Raw genomic sequence first — 12,956 nt, forward strand, 5'->3', positions numbered from 1 at the left:
TTAGTAACCTCATGTTGATATGATCATTTATATTTTTCTACTTCTGGACTTGATTCCCAGTGAACATTTTTTGGTTGAAAAGACGTTGAATAAACGACTATGCCAGACGTTGAAAAGACGAAACCATTTTCCAACGTCTTTTCAACGTCGGGCATAGACGTTTATTCAACGTCTTTTCAACCAAAAAATGTTCACTGGGGAATCTCAAAGGCCACCCTCATCCAATATGTAGGCTACATTTAATATAGAGGCTTATAAAGGCCATGATAAATAAAACAAACATTTCAAGCATGTCAAATAAATTCAGGGACAGAGAGCATTGTGTTAGAACTTTAATATTTTCAATATTTAGTCGTTTTTTTGTTGTTTAGAAATATTGCACATGGTCAACATGCCTTCTTATGACATAACACTCACCTTGCTCATCCTAAATTTCCTTCTCCAAAGTAAGGACAGTTTATTTTTAAGCACAATCATACAGTGTACACACATACATGTGTGTGGATGCACATATGTCTGTGTGGGTGTGTGCATGCGTGCATGTGATTTCACATGCATGCTGACGGACAGTTTAGCCCTAACCCCAAAGAGATGTGAACTAATAGTCCTCTATTATCTGTGTGTATTCATATATATTTATATATTGTATATACTGAATATATATTTATTATGTATCCTGAATCAACTGGGTTTGATAACAGTCAAGATGCTGGACAAAATAGTCATGGTGACTATAAAAATACGGTCTCTAGAGTAGAATATAGAATATGATGAAAAATATACTATTGTTAATGTGGCTGTGTGGAGAAAGAGTAAGAGGTTGGTTGTGTTAACACGCTACCTGCATGTGCCAAAACATACACACACCCAAACACAGACCTAAATGCACATATATGGAAATATCAGTATATATATATATATATATATATTTTTTTTTTTTCTCACACATCCAACTGTATACAGAGAAATAATAGAGATACCCATAATAATTACTAGCCCCCGCTCTCTGCTGAGGGGGGCAAAGAGCCAAAAAGTGCTATTCAAAAATTGTCTTTGACTTTTAGTAAGTTATACTCTCTATATCTTCAACGATAACAATAATTGTGTGATTCTTTTTTTGTTTTGTTTCATACCATAGTTGAAGACAGTATCACAACAGCTCATTCCTCCACTGACTGACTGCATTGGATTTAATATCTATGGCACAGAGCCCTCCCCCCGAAAAACGAAATAACCCACCGATTTCCAAAAAGAATAATAAAATAAATGTCCTATTGCACCATTTGAGGGGAAAGGATAAAGTGTCGAGAAGAGAGGGAAGAGGGGAGGGCTCCAGAGACTGCCCTCCAGAGCTGGTCTAGGATCTGCTTTCCCTGAACAAAACCTAGCCAGAACCATCCTGAGCTACATAGCGCTTGACCCGGGACCAGTGCTTAAGGGCACTTTCTAACAACACTTGAGGGCCCGAGGTAAAGAAGAGGAATGAGGGGATGAGAGTTGAAAGAGAAGGGTGTGGGAGAGGGGGGGGGGGGGGGGGACACAAGAAAAGGAATAAGTTGGTTGATAACGTACGGAACAAGGTTATTATTTTTTTTCTTCTACTAAAACAATCTCTAAAAACAATACTTTCCTGATTTAACTTGCGGCGAGACGGGCCGCACAAATTGTGCAAACACCTGATTTCAACGTTTTTACAAAACCACAAATCCCCCCCACTTGTGTGTCTGGTGACAATCGAAGAGGAGGAAATGGGGCAAAGGGAAGGGGGGGAGAGGCAGAGACCCGCCCCAGGTACAATTCAAAGTTGGATGGGGCGCTGACTGATTTTGTCCCCTTTTTTGTCCAGAGTTAATTTTTTTTGAGATTTTTTTTTTTTTTTATGCTTGAGAAGAAATACAATAGAGCCACAAGAGATAAAACAGGCCACGGTATAACGTGTTATTTCCACGGCAATAATAACGAGAGAAAGCAACATTATAGCCACTAGGAGATTCAGAGAAGTTTGGTTGGTATTCTACCTTTTCTTTCTTAATCAAGTTGTTGTCCTTATTCGCCATTATTATCTTGTCTTCCTATCGTTGGAATATGATTACTCCATCCATGAGCAACGTCCACCATTCTTCTTCTCCTCTTTTCTCTGTTCTCCGTCTGGAGCCGGTCAGTCAGTGTCAAACTTCAACATAGATTCTTCAAAGCCTCACAACCAATAGTCTCTTTACATAATCTCTTTACGCGGCCTGTTTGCACAGGTTTCTTTTCCGGGGAGGCGACCCCAACAGACATACAGACATATAGAGTCAGCTGGGACTCACAGTCTTTCATAATGGCAATAACTGAAGGTGCAAAGATTGGTCACACTACATCCAAACTCCTGCCTTCCTTTCTTCTTTTCCCAGGAGCAAAATGATTTCACGCTTTCTTTTCACTACATTCACTAAAAACTGTGCAGGCCAATGGCTTGGTCGGACCAGATTTGACATTGTTTGTGTACAAGTGTGTTCACACTGCACAGGTGTGTCCATGTTTGTGTGTGTGCTATATATGCTTGCATGTGCTGTCTGTCTTGCAGCATCGAGGGGCCGTGGAATATCAGTGGAGGTCGTTGGGGTTGTGTTTGTGTCCCGACCACTGTGCTGAGGAGTGGAAGGGGCGAGAAGGAGGTCACGTCAATGGCATCTGAGGGCTGGCTTGCTGGCTGGCAACAGCAAACTGCATCTGCACCGTAAGTGACAAAGTGCCTTTGTGTGTCATGATGCTCGGTAGCTCCTCCCAGGGACCGCCATCCAAGAGTAACAGTCTGATTTGGTAAGGGTGTGTGTGTGTGTGTGTTGGTGTGTGTGTGTATGTGGCATCATGTGCATGCTGGAGATTACATTTGCAGCAGGGTTTGTGTGTGTGCCGGAGAGATAGTGAGTGTGCCCCACAAAGTTTGTGTGTGTGTGTGTAACTTCAAACTACTGAACAAATGTGCTGATAGCAGACCTGGGCGAAGTGGTAGCTGGAAATATTGGAGGGGGGGTGGACAGCAAGAAGCACTTGACTCGTCGGGACTTGTCCACTTTTAAAGTAAAAAAAAAAGGTTTGATTAGACGAATCAAGTGCTCCTCAAGTCAGACGCAATTGTTGCCCAGGTCTGGTGGAGATGAGTGCCAGTAGAACGGATCCTGCCTGACTGAACGTTCTTCTCTCTCTTCTTTAATTTTTTTATTTCTGTCATCCCGTCCAGTTTAGGACATCTGGCTTTTCGGCTCCTCGGGGCTCCTGGCTTTGTCTCCTTGCTGCTCCCCCCCTCCGTCCTCCAGGGCTGAGTGATGGAAGGACGTGCTGTGGGACGGGGCGGGGCCGGCTTCGGCCAACCCGCCCAACACTCCCGGCTCGAAGGTTCCGGGCGTGGTCGTCTGCATGATCTTCTGGCGGACTTCGCGGATCTTCAGCTGCAGACACACTTTGGTGGGGAAGGTGTCCGAGTAGCGCGCCTGGAACCCGGCGGTGGCCTGAGCTGGAGAGGGGGACAGGCATGAAGGAGGTGGGAAAACAGAGATGTTCTGTATGATACAAATAAGAGTTTTACTGCGTGGGCTGTAATGAAGGGAGAGAATGTCTTGCGCTGAAGTGAGGTTTGCTGCCACATTTGAATGAAGCCAAAAACCTGTAATCTCAATCTCAGGTAGGTATTGTGAGATTGTTACGTATATGCTTTTGGTTTACCTGAGGGAAAGAAGCCATGTTCCTGAAACAGCTGCATGACCAGGGCCCGGCGCTGATCCAGGGTTCTGCGCAGAGACGAGTAGGAGACCCGGTCAGGGTCTCCAAGAAGGTCCTCTCCCTCTGTTCCTGGTTCAATGAGGAGAACATTGTGTCACTCTTTAAGGTCCTTTTTTTTGGAGCTTCCCCCAGTCGCCGCCGCACCCTGTGTACCCAGTATACCCGTCGTACCCGCTCGGTCAAAGGTGAAGATCTCTCCCTCACACTTGGCGGCGCTCTTGGGGGTGTTGGGCTCCGAGCTGCAGCTGGAGAGACAACGGGTCTTCCTCCTCGGGGAGCTGGGTTCTTCGGCTGTCGGCTCCAGCTCTAAGGCACGGGATGTGAGGGATTGAAGATGAAGGGAAGTATTGGGGTCAAGGAGAAGAAAAAAAACCAATGCAATGGCACAAAGACGTCTTAATTCCAAATCCAAACAACATAAATGTTGCTCTTGAAAAGCATCCTACCGGTGGAGTTGCGTGCCTTCTTGCGGTAGCTTTCCAGGATGACTCTTGGCGAGGTGGCCAGACTCTGCAGAGTGGGCGAGGGAAGGACCTCCTCCGGGTTGAACTCTGGAAGCTCAGCAAAACGCTCTTCAAAGTACGACTCCGACAAGACCCTGCACATGGAGAACGTAGAGGTGATCTCGATTCTCCCCCCCCCCCACCACAACAGTCCGGTAGTCTGGTGGGTCAAACTATCAAGGGATTGGATGCAAATGACTCGGCTCTGTCAGGGCTTTCTCTCGTCTGTGGCTTCTAAATACAGAATGGAAAGGGTAGAGCCCTCTGCCCACTCACGTTCAGGAAACAAAGAGTTTCCATCGTCATTTTATGAAGTTGGAAGTCTGGTCAAACGAAAACCAAAAACAGAACTAGATGCCACAATGTGTGAACATCCGTGTTAAATAAAGTCGACAAATGGAGACTCTTCCAGGGCACCGAATCTCATCCACAAGCTGCTTCACGCTGTAACTACAGAAGATGAGCTACTGTTATATGAGCTCGCTCAGCTTGACAAAATGTAAACTGTTAGAATAGAGAGAACATTGTCTGACAACGATCGGAGATGTCACGTAGGGTGCTGGTGCAGGCGGAAGCAGGACTCAAATGCAGGTTCTTCTGACGTGCTCTTTATTTAATACAAATCTAACAGAACGTGCACCAACGAGGACTGACATGGACAATGACGCGACAAAGGACAACTGGCACACAGGGCTTAAATACACAAGGGAGGTGCAGGTGATTGGACACAAGTGGAAGCAATCAGGCAATCACAGGACAGGAAGTGAAGTTACCCAGAGACACGAGACACAAGAAAGCTACAAAATAAGACAAGCAGACCCAAACCGTGACAGAACCCCCCCCTCAAGGACCGAATTCCAGACGGTCCTAAAGGAGGGTGGAACCCAGAAAAACAGACAAGGGAGGGAGGGCGGGGAACCCGACAACCCCCGGCCGCCCAGGGGACTCCAAGGGTCGGCGGCACGGGGTCGGGTCCCTCCGGCCGGGATGACCGCCGGACCTCAGGGTCTCGGGGGGTCTGTCGGGTCGGCTACCGGGCCTCAGGGTCTCGGGGGGTCTGCCGGGTCGGCGACCGGGCCTCAGGGTCTCGGGGGGCCTGCCGGGTCGGCGACTGGGCCTCAGGGTCTCGGGGGGCCTGCCGGGTCGGAGACTGGGCCTCAGTGTCTCGGGGGGCCTGCCGGGTCGGCGACCGGGCGTCAGGGTCTGGGGGGGTGCCGGGCGGTGCGGCTCCGGCATTGTTGTGGCGGGGGGCGGCGAGCTGTGCGGCTCCGGCGTCGTGGCAGGGGGCGGCGAGCTGTGCGGCTGCGGCGTCGTGGCGGGGGGCGCCGAGCAGTGCGGCTCCGGCGTCGTCGTGGCGGGGGGCGCCGAGCAGTGCGGCTCCGGCGTCGTCTTGGCGGGGGGCGCCGAGCAGTGCGGCTCCGGCGTCGTCTTGGCGGGGGGCGCCGAGCAGTGCGGCGTCGTCGTGGCGGGGGGCGCCGAGCAGTGCGGCTGCGGCGTCGTCGTGGCGTGGGGCTCCGGCCCAACCCCTGACCCCACCCCCCCTTCAAGGACCGACTTCCAGGCGGTCCCAAGAGGGTGGGAGGGAGGGGTCATGGTCAGGCGCCGCGGGGCCGGGACCGGGGGCGTGGTTCTCGGGGCAGGAACGGGCGGGGGCGTGGTTCTCGGGGCAGGAACAGGCGGGGGCGTGGTTCTCGGGGCCGGAACGGGCGCTGACGGGCGTCTGGGGGCCGGAACGGGCGCTGACGGGCGTCTGGGGGCCGGAACGGGCGCTGACGGGCGTCTGGGGGCCGGAACGGGCGCTGACGGGCGTCTGGGGGCCGGAACGGGCGCTGACGGGCGTCTGGGGGCCGGAACGGGCGCTGACGGGCGTCTGGGGGCCGGAACGGGCGCTGACGGGCGTCTGGGGGCCGGAACGGGCGCTGACGGGCGTCTCGGCGCAGGAACGGGCGCTGACGGGCGTCTGGGGGCCGGAACGGGCTGGGACGAGACTCTGGGGGCCGGAACGGGCTGGGACGTGCATCTTTGGGCCGGCTCAGGAGCCGGGGCTGGAGGGGTTCGTCTCCTCCTCCTCCTCGGGCTCTTCCTCGGGTTGAGGATGTCCCGTAGCTCGAGGCACGCCTTTTGATAGCTTCTGGGCCCGAAAACAAAGTTTGTTTTCCGCTGCCAAAATGGACTTCTCACGTCCAAGTAGTCGGGGCCCAGATCGCTCCAAGACTCTGCTGAGTCCTTCTTTGGTCGCGTCATTCTGTCACGTAGGGTGCTGGTGCAGGCGGAAGCAGGACTCAAATGCAGGTTCTTCTGACGTGCTCTTTATTTAATACAAATCTAACAGAACGTGCACCAACGAGGACTGACATGGACAATGACGCGACAAAGGACAACTGGCACACAGGGCTTAAATACACAAGGGAGGTGCAGGTGATTGGACACAAGTGGAAGCAATCAGGCAATCACAGGACAGGAAGTGAAGTTACCCAGAGACACGAGACACAAGAAAGCTACAAAATAAGACAAGCAGACCCAAACCGTGACAGGAGAGCCAGAAGGACCAGGCTGAATTGTTTTAGTGTTGCTTTGGCACTGAAAGCTGTGACTCTGCTGAGTCGGATCACGAGATCTGCCCTGGACTGAAAGCTCGTCTTGCAGCCAAAGCTGAAACTCAAAGAATATCTAAACGCTAACGACTGGCATTCAATTCAAGTCTCTTGTTTCTCGTTTACGTATGTGAAAACAAATTATGTTGGATATCCATGCTGATATGGACAGTTTAATGTCACAAAAAGATGCCACATCTTTTGATGGAAATACGTTTTAGCCTACAGAGGGCTCAATTTTATAGACACCTAAAAAATCTAAGTGTGACGCTCGTCCATTTGGCCAAAATTAAATTTCTGTATCTCAAAATGCTTCTCAAATCTTGTGTGGCCCCCACGTGCTTGTATGCATGCTTGACAACGTGGCGCCATGCTCCTAATGAGATGACGAATGGTGTCCTGGGGGATGTCGTCCCAGGTCTAAGGGAGTCAGGGAGCTCCTGTAAAGTCCGAGGAGCAACCTGGCAGAGCCTAATGGACTGAAACATAATGTCCCAGAGACGTTCTACCGGGTTTAGGTCAGGTGATCATGAGCCCAATCTAATCATACGGTGCTGCCTGCAGACTCTTGCCACATGAGGCCGGACATTGTTGTGCATCAGGAGAAACCCAGGACCTTCAGCCCACCCACCCGTCTTGTGCCAACATCGTCCCACTTACTTCTCCAGAGAGTCAGGTGTCTTCTTGAGTGGCGGGGGTCGGAATTTGGTCTTTTTCAAGGAAGAGGGGGGCTCTCTTTCCGTAGGGGGAGGGGGTGGGGGGTCCAAACCCAGGGGTGGCGGAGGAGGGGTGCGAGGTCTGGCCTGGGAAGAGTGTGAGAGAGTTGGTGTACTGTTCCCTCACAATTCTTTGAAATGTTATCAATTATCTTATTTTATCAGAATATGGACTGTTTTGTTAGTACGTCTCTTGTCTCCAGCTCAAAAACATTTTGTGTCTTGGTGTGAGGAGAAAAAAACAGCTGATGTCAATGTGTAAGAAGGAGAATGACACATTCTAGTGTATCCTTTAGTCAGAGCTGAAACTATTTGAACAATATTTCATAGATCTTGCAGCAAAGCTTTGATAGATGTGTGGTTTGATGGGAGAAACCTCTTCCTCACCTCTTTGCTGCTGTGGTCCATGCTGTGGTCCTTTCTATCTGTCCCCCTGCCTCCCTTCTTTTCCCTGCTCTCTTTCAGGCCTCTCTCTTGCTCAGTGTCCACGTCGCTTTGATTCTCTCCGCTGTGTTCATCTCTGAGGTTTTCTTCTTTGATCTGAAGGCCAAAGTCCTCCTCTTTTTTAACTGGAACAGATAAAGAAAAAACAAAATAATCAGCTTGTATTCATCACACTCCTGTCTTAACCCTGCATGCTCACCCTCACAAAAATATTTTAATTATTTTAAAAAGCAGACTGATTCTGCAACAATATGTCTGTCATAATGTTTTAATGCTGCTTTATCTTGTCATTGGGGCTGTCAAAATTGCTCAAAAATGATGTTTGAATATTCGCTTAAAAAAAACACACAAATTCGAACAAATTTGAATATGTGGTTCGAATTAGGCATGTCAATAACAGGACAAATTAATACAGCACAACATAACTACTTGTATAGGTAATTGCTAATTTTTAACATAATTAACAACGCGCCGAGAGAGCTGTGCTGTGATAAACAGGGATCATTTCCAAATAATGAAACCAGTGCATGAAGCTGTTGTTGTCTAATCTATTTTATTCAATTTAAAGTCAGTACAGCAGCGCGCCACCCGTTTGTATGAATGTAGCGGACACTTCAGATTCAGGTTTTATCTAAACCTAAAATATTTAAAATATTTTTTTCTGATTCCGCTGTCTACATCAGTACATCGCCTTGCTACCATGACCCACTGTCGATAATGCATTAGCTACTCCACTTCAAAACATCCAAACCATTACTTTACTGTCAAGAGAAACCAATTCATTTGGCGGGCAATTTAGAAAATATAAATTTTAATAAAAGAAATTAGAAAGTGCCACTGTAGGGTAGTTCCAAGTAGATTATTTTTTATTTTGTGTAATTCATTTATGGGTCCAAACTGAACTAAATGATAAGTCGATATCCAGAAGTTTAAAGCAAAAGTACACAGAAGCGGTGGAGCATTACCTGCTGCAACATTAATCGGACAGTTGGCAAACGAGGAGCTGGCAGCACAGCTCGACCACCCGTCCTCAGTCGGACCATCCGTCGGGTTCTCCCTCTTCACCTCCACCTTCACCTCCTCTGCTGCAACGGGCAGACGGGTCAATGGAGCGAAGCCCTGCACCCCTGTCGCCAATGGAGACGAAGGGCGGCTGATCACGTCCCGGCTGGCCAGTGCGGGTGGCACAGTTGTCATGGAGACCACACCAGCGGGCAGCGTAACGGTTGGTGCAGAGTGGATGGCAGTTAGTACCTAATGAAGAAGACAGAAATTACACCCTAACCATTCTCAGCCTTTAGTCGCAAAAGGCCCACCTTCTGATTGTTAAAACATTTACCAAATGGGCTTTAAATATGTGCTATGCCACTGTGAGCTGTAATAACTAATATGTATATATTCTGCCTCCCCATAACCATCACGGCCTTGCCGTTATGAATCAAAATTTATAGTATTACATTTCATTTTTTCTTCACCACAGTTTGAGTACATTTACTCAAAATTAACTCACAAATCACTACAAAGTAAGAGAAAGAAAACACTTACATTATTTAAAAAAAACATTCCAATCCCAATGATGTGCAGCGATGGGCGTGATGATCTTCAAATGTAACGGTAAGCGATTTTGGTTTAATTTTTGAATTTGTGGGACGACACAATATGAGGATGAATCAATACCAGAATGCTGCAGTTTTGATCCCAATGCCTGACGAGCGGCATCAAACCTTTCTGACCAAATATATACAATTTCTTTTTTTATGTACTTGTTTTGAGGTTTACTTGATATGGTTTATTTCATTAATTCATACACAAGTAAAATATAGACATTTTGTGAAATAAGGGAATAAATTCTCTGTTCCTCTTTACCTGAAAACCAGGGGCTCCCGAGGTCTGTGATTGACTGCTCGGGGGCGGGGGCGAGGCTAACAGTGGCTGAACCAGGGTTTGCCCTGCAGGAGCTATGGCGGTGAAGCCCAGGGCTGCCAAGGACGATGGGAGATAGGTAGCGCTCGGGGCAGGCGTGGCATGTTTGGGTGTTGTCGTGTTAACTCCTGGGCCGGCCTGGACATAGGTAATCCTAAAGGGGAGAAGAGTCAAAGCTAGATATTACAGCTGCTGATTACAAACCAAAAAGCAATAGTTAAATAGCAAGCAATAGCTAACTTAAAATTGCTTGTTTTGTCTCACCCACAATCCAAAACCTAAAGATATTCAACATACTGGAGACAAAAAATACTTTTTTTGTCCACACTTTCTGCAAAATGAGTTATGAACCTCGCTGAAATACAAATAAGTGAGGAAAATTAAAACGGTAAATAGGTGTTAGTGACCTGGTGGGTGGAGAGGTCAGAAGAACGGTCTGTGGGGGCGCACCACCGGGAGCCATAACTGTTGCCATGGAAACAGGAAAGGGGCTCCCAGGATGCACCGCTGCTGCGACGTAAGGGGGAACGTTGGTCTGGATCACAGGCATTGGAGCGATCTGGATGATCTTTATGGGGGGTGCACATAAACCAAATTTCTCACCAACTCATTGAAACACAGTGTAAATTTGTGTATATATATGTATATATATAAATATATATACATGTTTTGGGGTATTTTATTATTTAATAGTACACACAGGGAAGGGGAGAGTAGGAGGACGAGAAGCAGTGAAAGCAACTTGTCCCTTTAAAATAAAAAGGGAGCTTATTTCTCACTTAGTTTGAGTGTCTTAAGGGAAAAATGTGTTGAAAATGTGTCATAAATGCTAGAAGCCCAGAAAGCACAGGAGATCTTCATCAAATCAATGAATTGTCTAAAAGAGAAAGGAACATCAAATCATCGTTGAATCATTTAATTCAATTTCCTGCCAAAGTACAGCAGCAGGGGTGTGATGGTACCTTCGACACTCAAAAAGAGAATGCTTCCAAAAGGCTTTAGTCCGAATCGGACCAGTCAAAATGATAAAGCCTGCAGAGACATGAGCATAAAGCCACGTGACCCTTGATAATCATGTCTTAATCTTTTACTGCTGCTGATGCAGTTTTGACTACAATGGCACCTGTCAGCAAACAGGATAGCGTCTATTCAACCTTAGGGGCTGCTAGCACTCGCTTCAGTCCCCGCTGACATTCCTACCTTGTTTCCTGTCACAGAGCTGTGCTGCACAGGAAGAGGAGGTGCTCCCAAAGAAATGGAGGGATGAGGAGGAGTAGACCCTGTTCTCCCTGTTGCCATGGGAACCAACATCTTGCTCTGCAAGACCGGCAACTGGGTTTGGACTGACGAGTGAGAAGGAAAGAAAGCCAGAGAGAGAGACAGACAGAATTAAATCATCAGATGAATCAGGCCAAACGACAGGAGGGCAGGACGGTTAAGCAGCAAGTGGTTGGAGACACACTAAGACAGGGGAGAAACTGCTAATAGTGAAATTACTCTCTGATAACAAGGTGGAAAAATGTTCTGCTGCTCCAGACTCATCTGAATAGAGTGATTAGACTTGGGTGGGCGACTGGTGCTTATACTTGTGTCAACAGTGCTTTGCCTGTCAGTCATTCACCTCCCGTTTATGTAAGCATCAAATCTATTCTCAGTGCTTCCCGCAGGGATGATTAATAGAAAATAAGGGCCTTACAGCAAATACCTACTCAGTGGATTGATGAAAAACACTAAGACTGAACTCTGATTGATTCTTTTTTTTTAAATCAGCCAATTGCTTCTCTCTGTCTCACCTCTGTTTCCAGGGCTGACTGATGCAACTCTGATGCCCGCCCCTGAGTGCATGCCATTGGCCATGGCGGTTTTGGTGGGCAGCGAGACAATTTGCTGGTGGGTGAGTTGGGGGGAGGAGGGACCCTCTGTGGGGAGGATGTACTGGACCTGCGCTAGTGGCTCGGGGTCGACGGGGGCTGTGAGAGTGGTGGAGGAGCCGGTGGTGTGCAGCAGGGGCTGGAGGACAGGTAGGGGGGTTTGTGCGTGCGGCTGCGGGATGAGGACCTGCACTTGCTGGGCGGCGTTAAAGGACCCTCCCAGAACTAGGTCCGGGACCAGGTCGCCACCCCGTAGGGGAGTTACATTGATTGGACTGGGGGAGGAGGATGAGGACAGGTACCCACCACCCACGGCGATTGGTAGCTGCTGAGGTTCGCCCCCCCCAAACAGGGGAGTGGCTTTCCTATCCTGAGGCTGGGTGTTGCCAGCGATGGCTCCTTCTGCTGGCTCGCTGGTGATGGGGCTGGGCGAGCTGGCGACGGGTCGCTCCACACTGGTCACCATTCTGGGGGCCGTGCTGACGGCGCCGAGAACCTGGGTCAAACCCTGCTGGGCCAGAGCAAGGGAAGCCTGGTTGCTGGATGTCGAGCTTTCGGCGGAAATAGAGGAGGACCCTCCTCCACCTCCCTCCACTCCATCTGCTGCAGCTTCTTCTGTCTTGGATCTTCCCTCGCTCCCCTCCTCTCCTCCGTCTCTCTTTCTCTTCCTCTCGGATCCCTCGGCGCTTCCTCCTCCTCCTCCTCCTCCTCCTCCTCTGTTCTCTTTAGCAGCGGTAGAGTTGGAGTGGGGGGTGGAGGGAGTGGAAGAAGGGATAGAGGAGCGAGTCACTGGCTGCAAGCCGTGCTGGAGGGAAGAGAAAGAGAGAGAGAGAAGGAGACCGAGCGAACGCATGAAGTTAGTTACTTAGGAGCTTACAGTACCTCTGGAAAGCCTGTGGGTTTTAAATGCTCGGTGGGGGATAAAGGAGCCACCAACAATATCATGTCTTTCATGCAGAATTATACTGTTAGTAAAGAAAGCAACTCTAAAAGACTCAAATCCTGCAAAGAAATCCACATGCATTAAAACTTAATACCCAGATGCATACACTCCATGGATTGATGCAAAAATTATACTATCTAATCTAATAAAATCTAAACTACATAATACGAAACAGGGGAGGAAAACCACACAGTTGC

The 12,956-nt window shown here is 48.8% G+C and overlaps 1 protein-coding gene across 2 annotated transcripts in view; it reads right to left on the reverse strand.

Moving 5' to 3' along the window:
• Nucleotides 1-317: 317 nt before the first annotated feature.
• Nucleotides 318-12,956, reverse strand: part of cica (capicua transcriptional repressor a) — a 35,803-nt gene continuing 23,164 nt past the window's right edge. Inside the window, exons 12-22 of one of the 2 annotated variants that reach the window (XM_037473679.2) lie at nt 12,123-12,621; nt 11,146-11,288; nt 10,353-10,513; nt 9,889-10,099; nt 8,988-9,276; nt 7,966-8,147; nt 7,523-7,665; nt 4,212-4,363; nt 3,937-4,071; nt 3,709-3,834; nt 318-3,499 (exon numbers count right to left, since the gene is read on the reverse strand). In XM_037473679.2, coding sequence (XP_037329576.2) covers nt 3,228-3,499; nt 3,709-3,834; nt 3,937-4,071; nt 4,212-4,363; nt 7,523-7,665; nt 7,966-8,147; nt 8,988-9,276; nt 9,889-10,099; nt 10,353-10,513; nt 11,146-11,288; nt 12,123-12,621 — 2,313 coding nt within the window. In that variant the 3' untranslated portion in view covers nt 318-3,227. Of the gene's footprint in view, nt 3,500-3,708; nt 3,835-3,936; nt 4,072-4,211; nt 4,364-7,522; nt 7,666-7,965; nt 8,148-8,987; nt 9,277-9,888; nt 10,100-10,352; nt 10,514-11,145; nt 11,289-11,738; nt 12,622-12,956 lie in introns of both variants that reach the window. The other variant, XM_037473677.2, reaches the window with a different exon arrangement.

Source organism: Pungitius pungitius, chromosome 17, assembly GCF_949316345.1.
Source record: "Pungitius pungitius chromosome 17, fPunPun2.1, whole genome shotgun sequence".
In the NCBI taxonomy this organism is placed as follows: domain Eukaryota; kingdom Metazoa; phylum Chordata; class Actinopteri; order Perciformes; family Gasterosteidae; genus Pungitius; species Pungitius pungitius.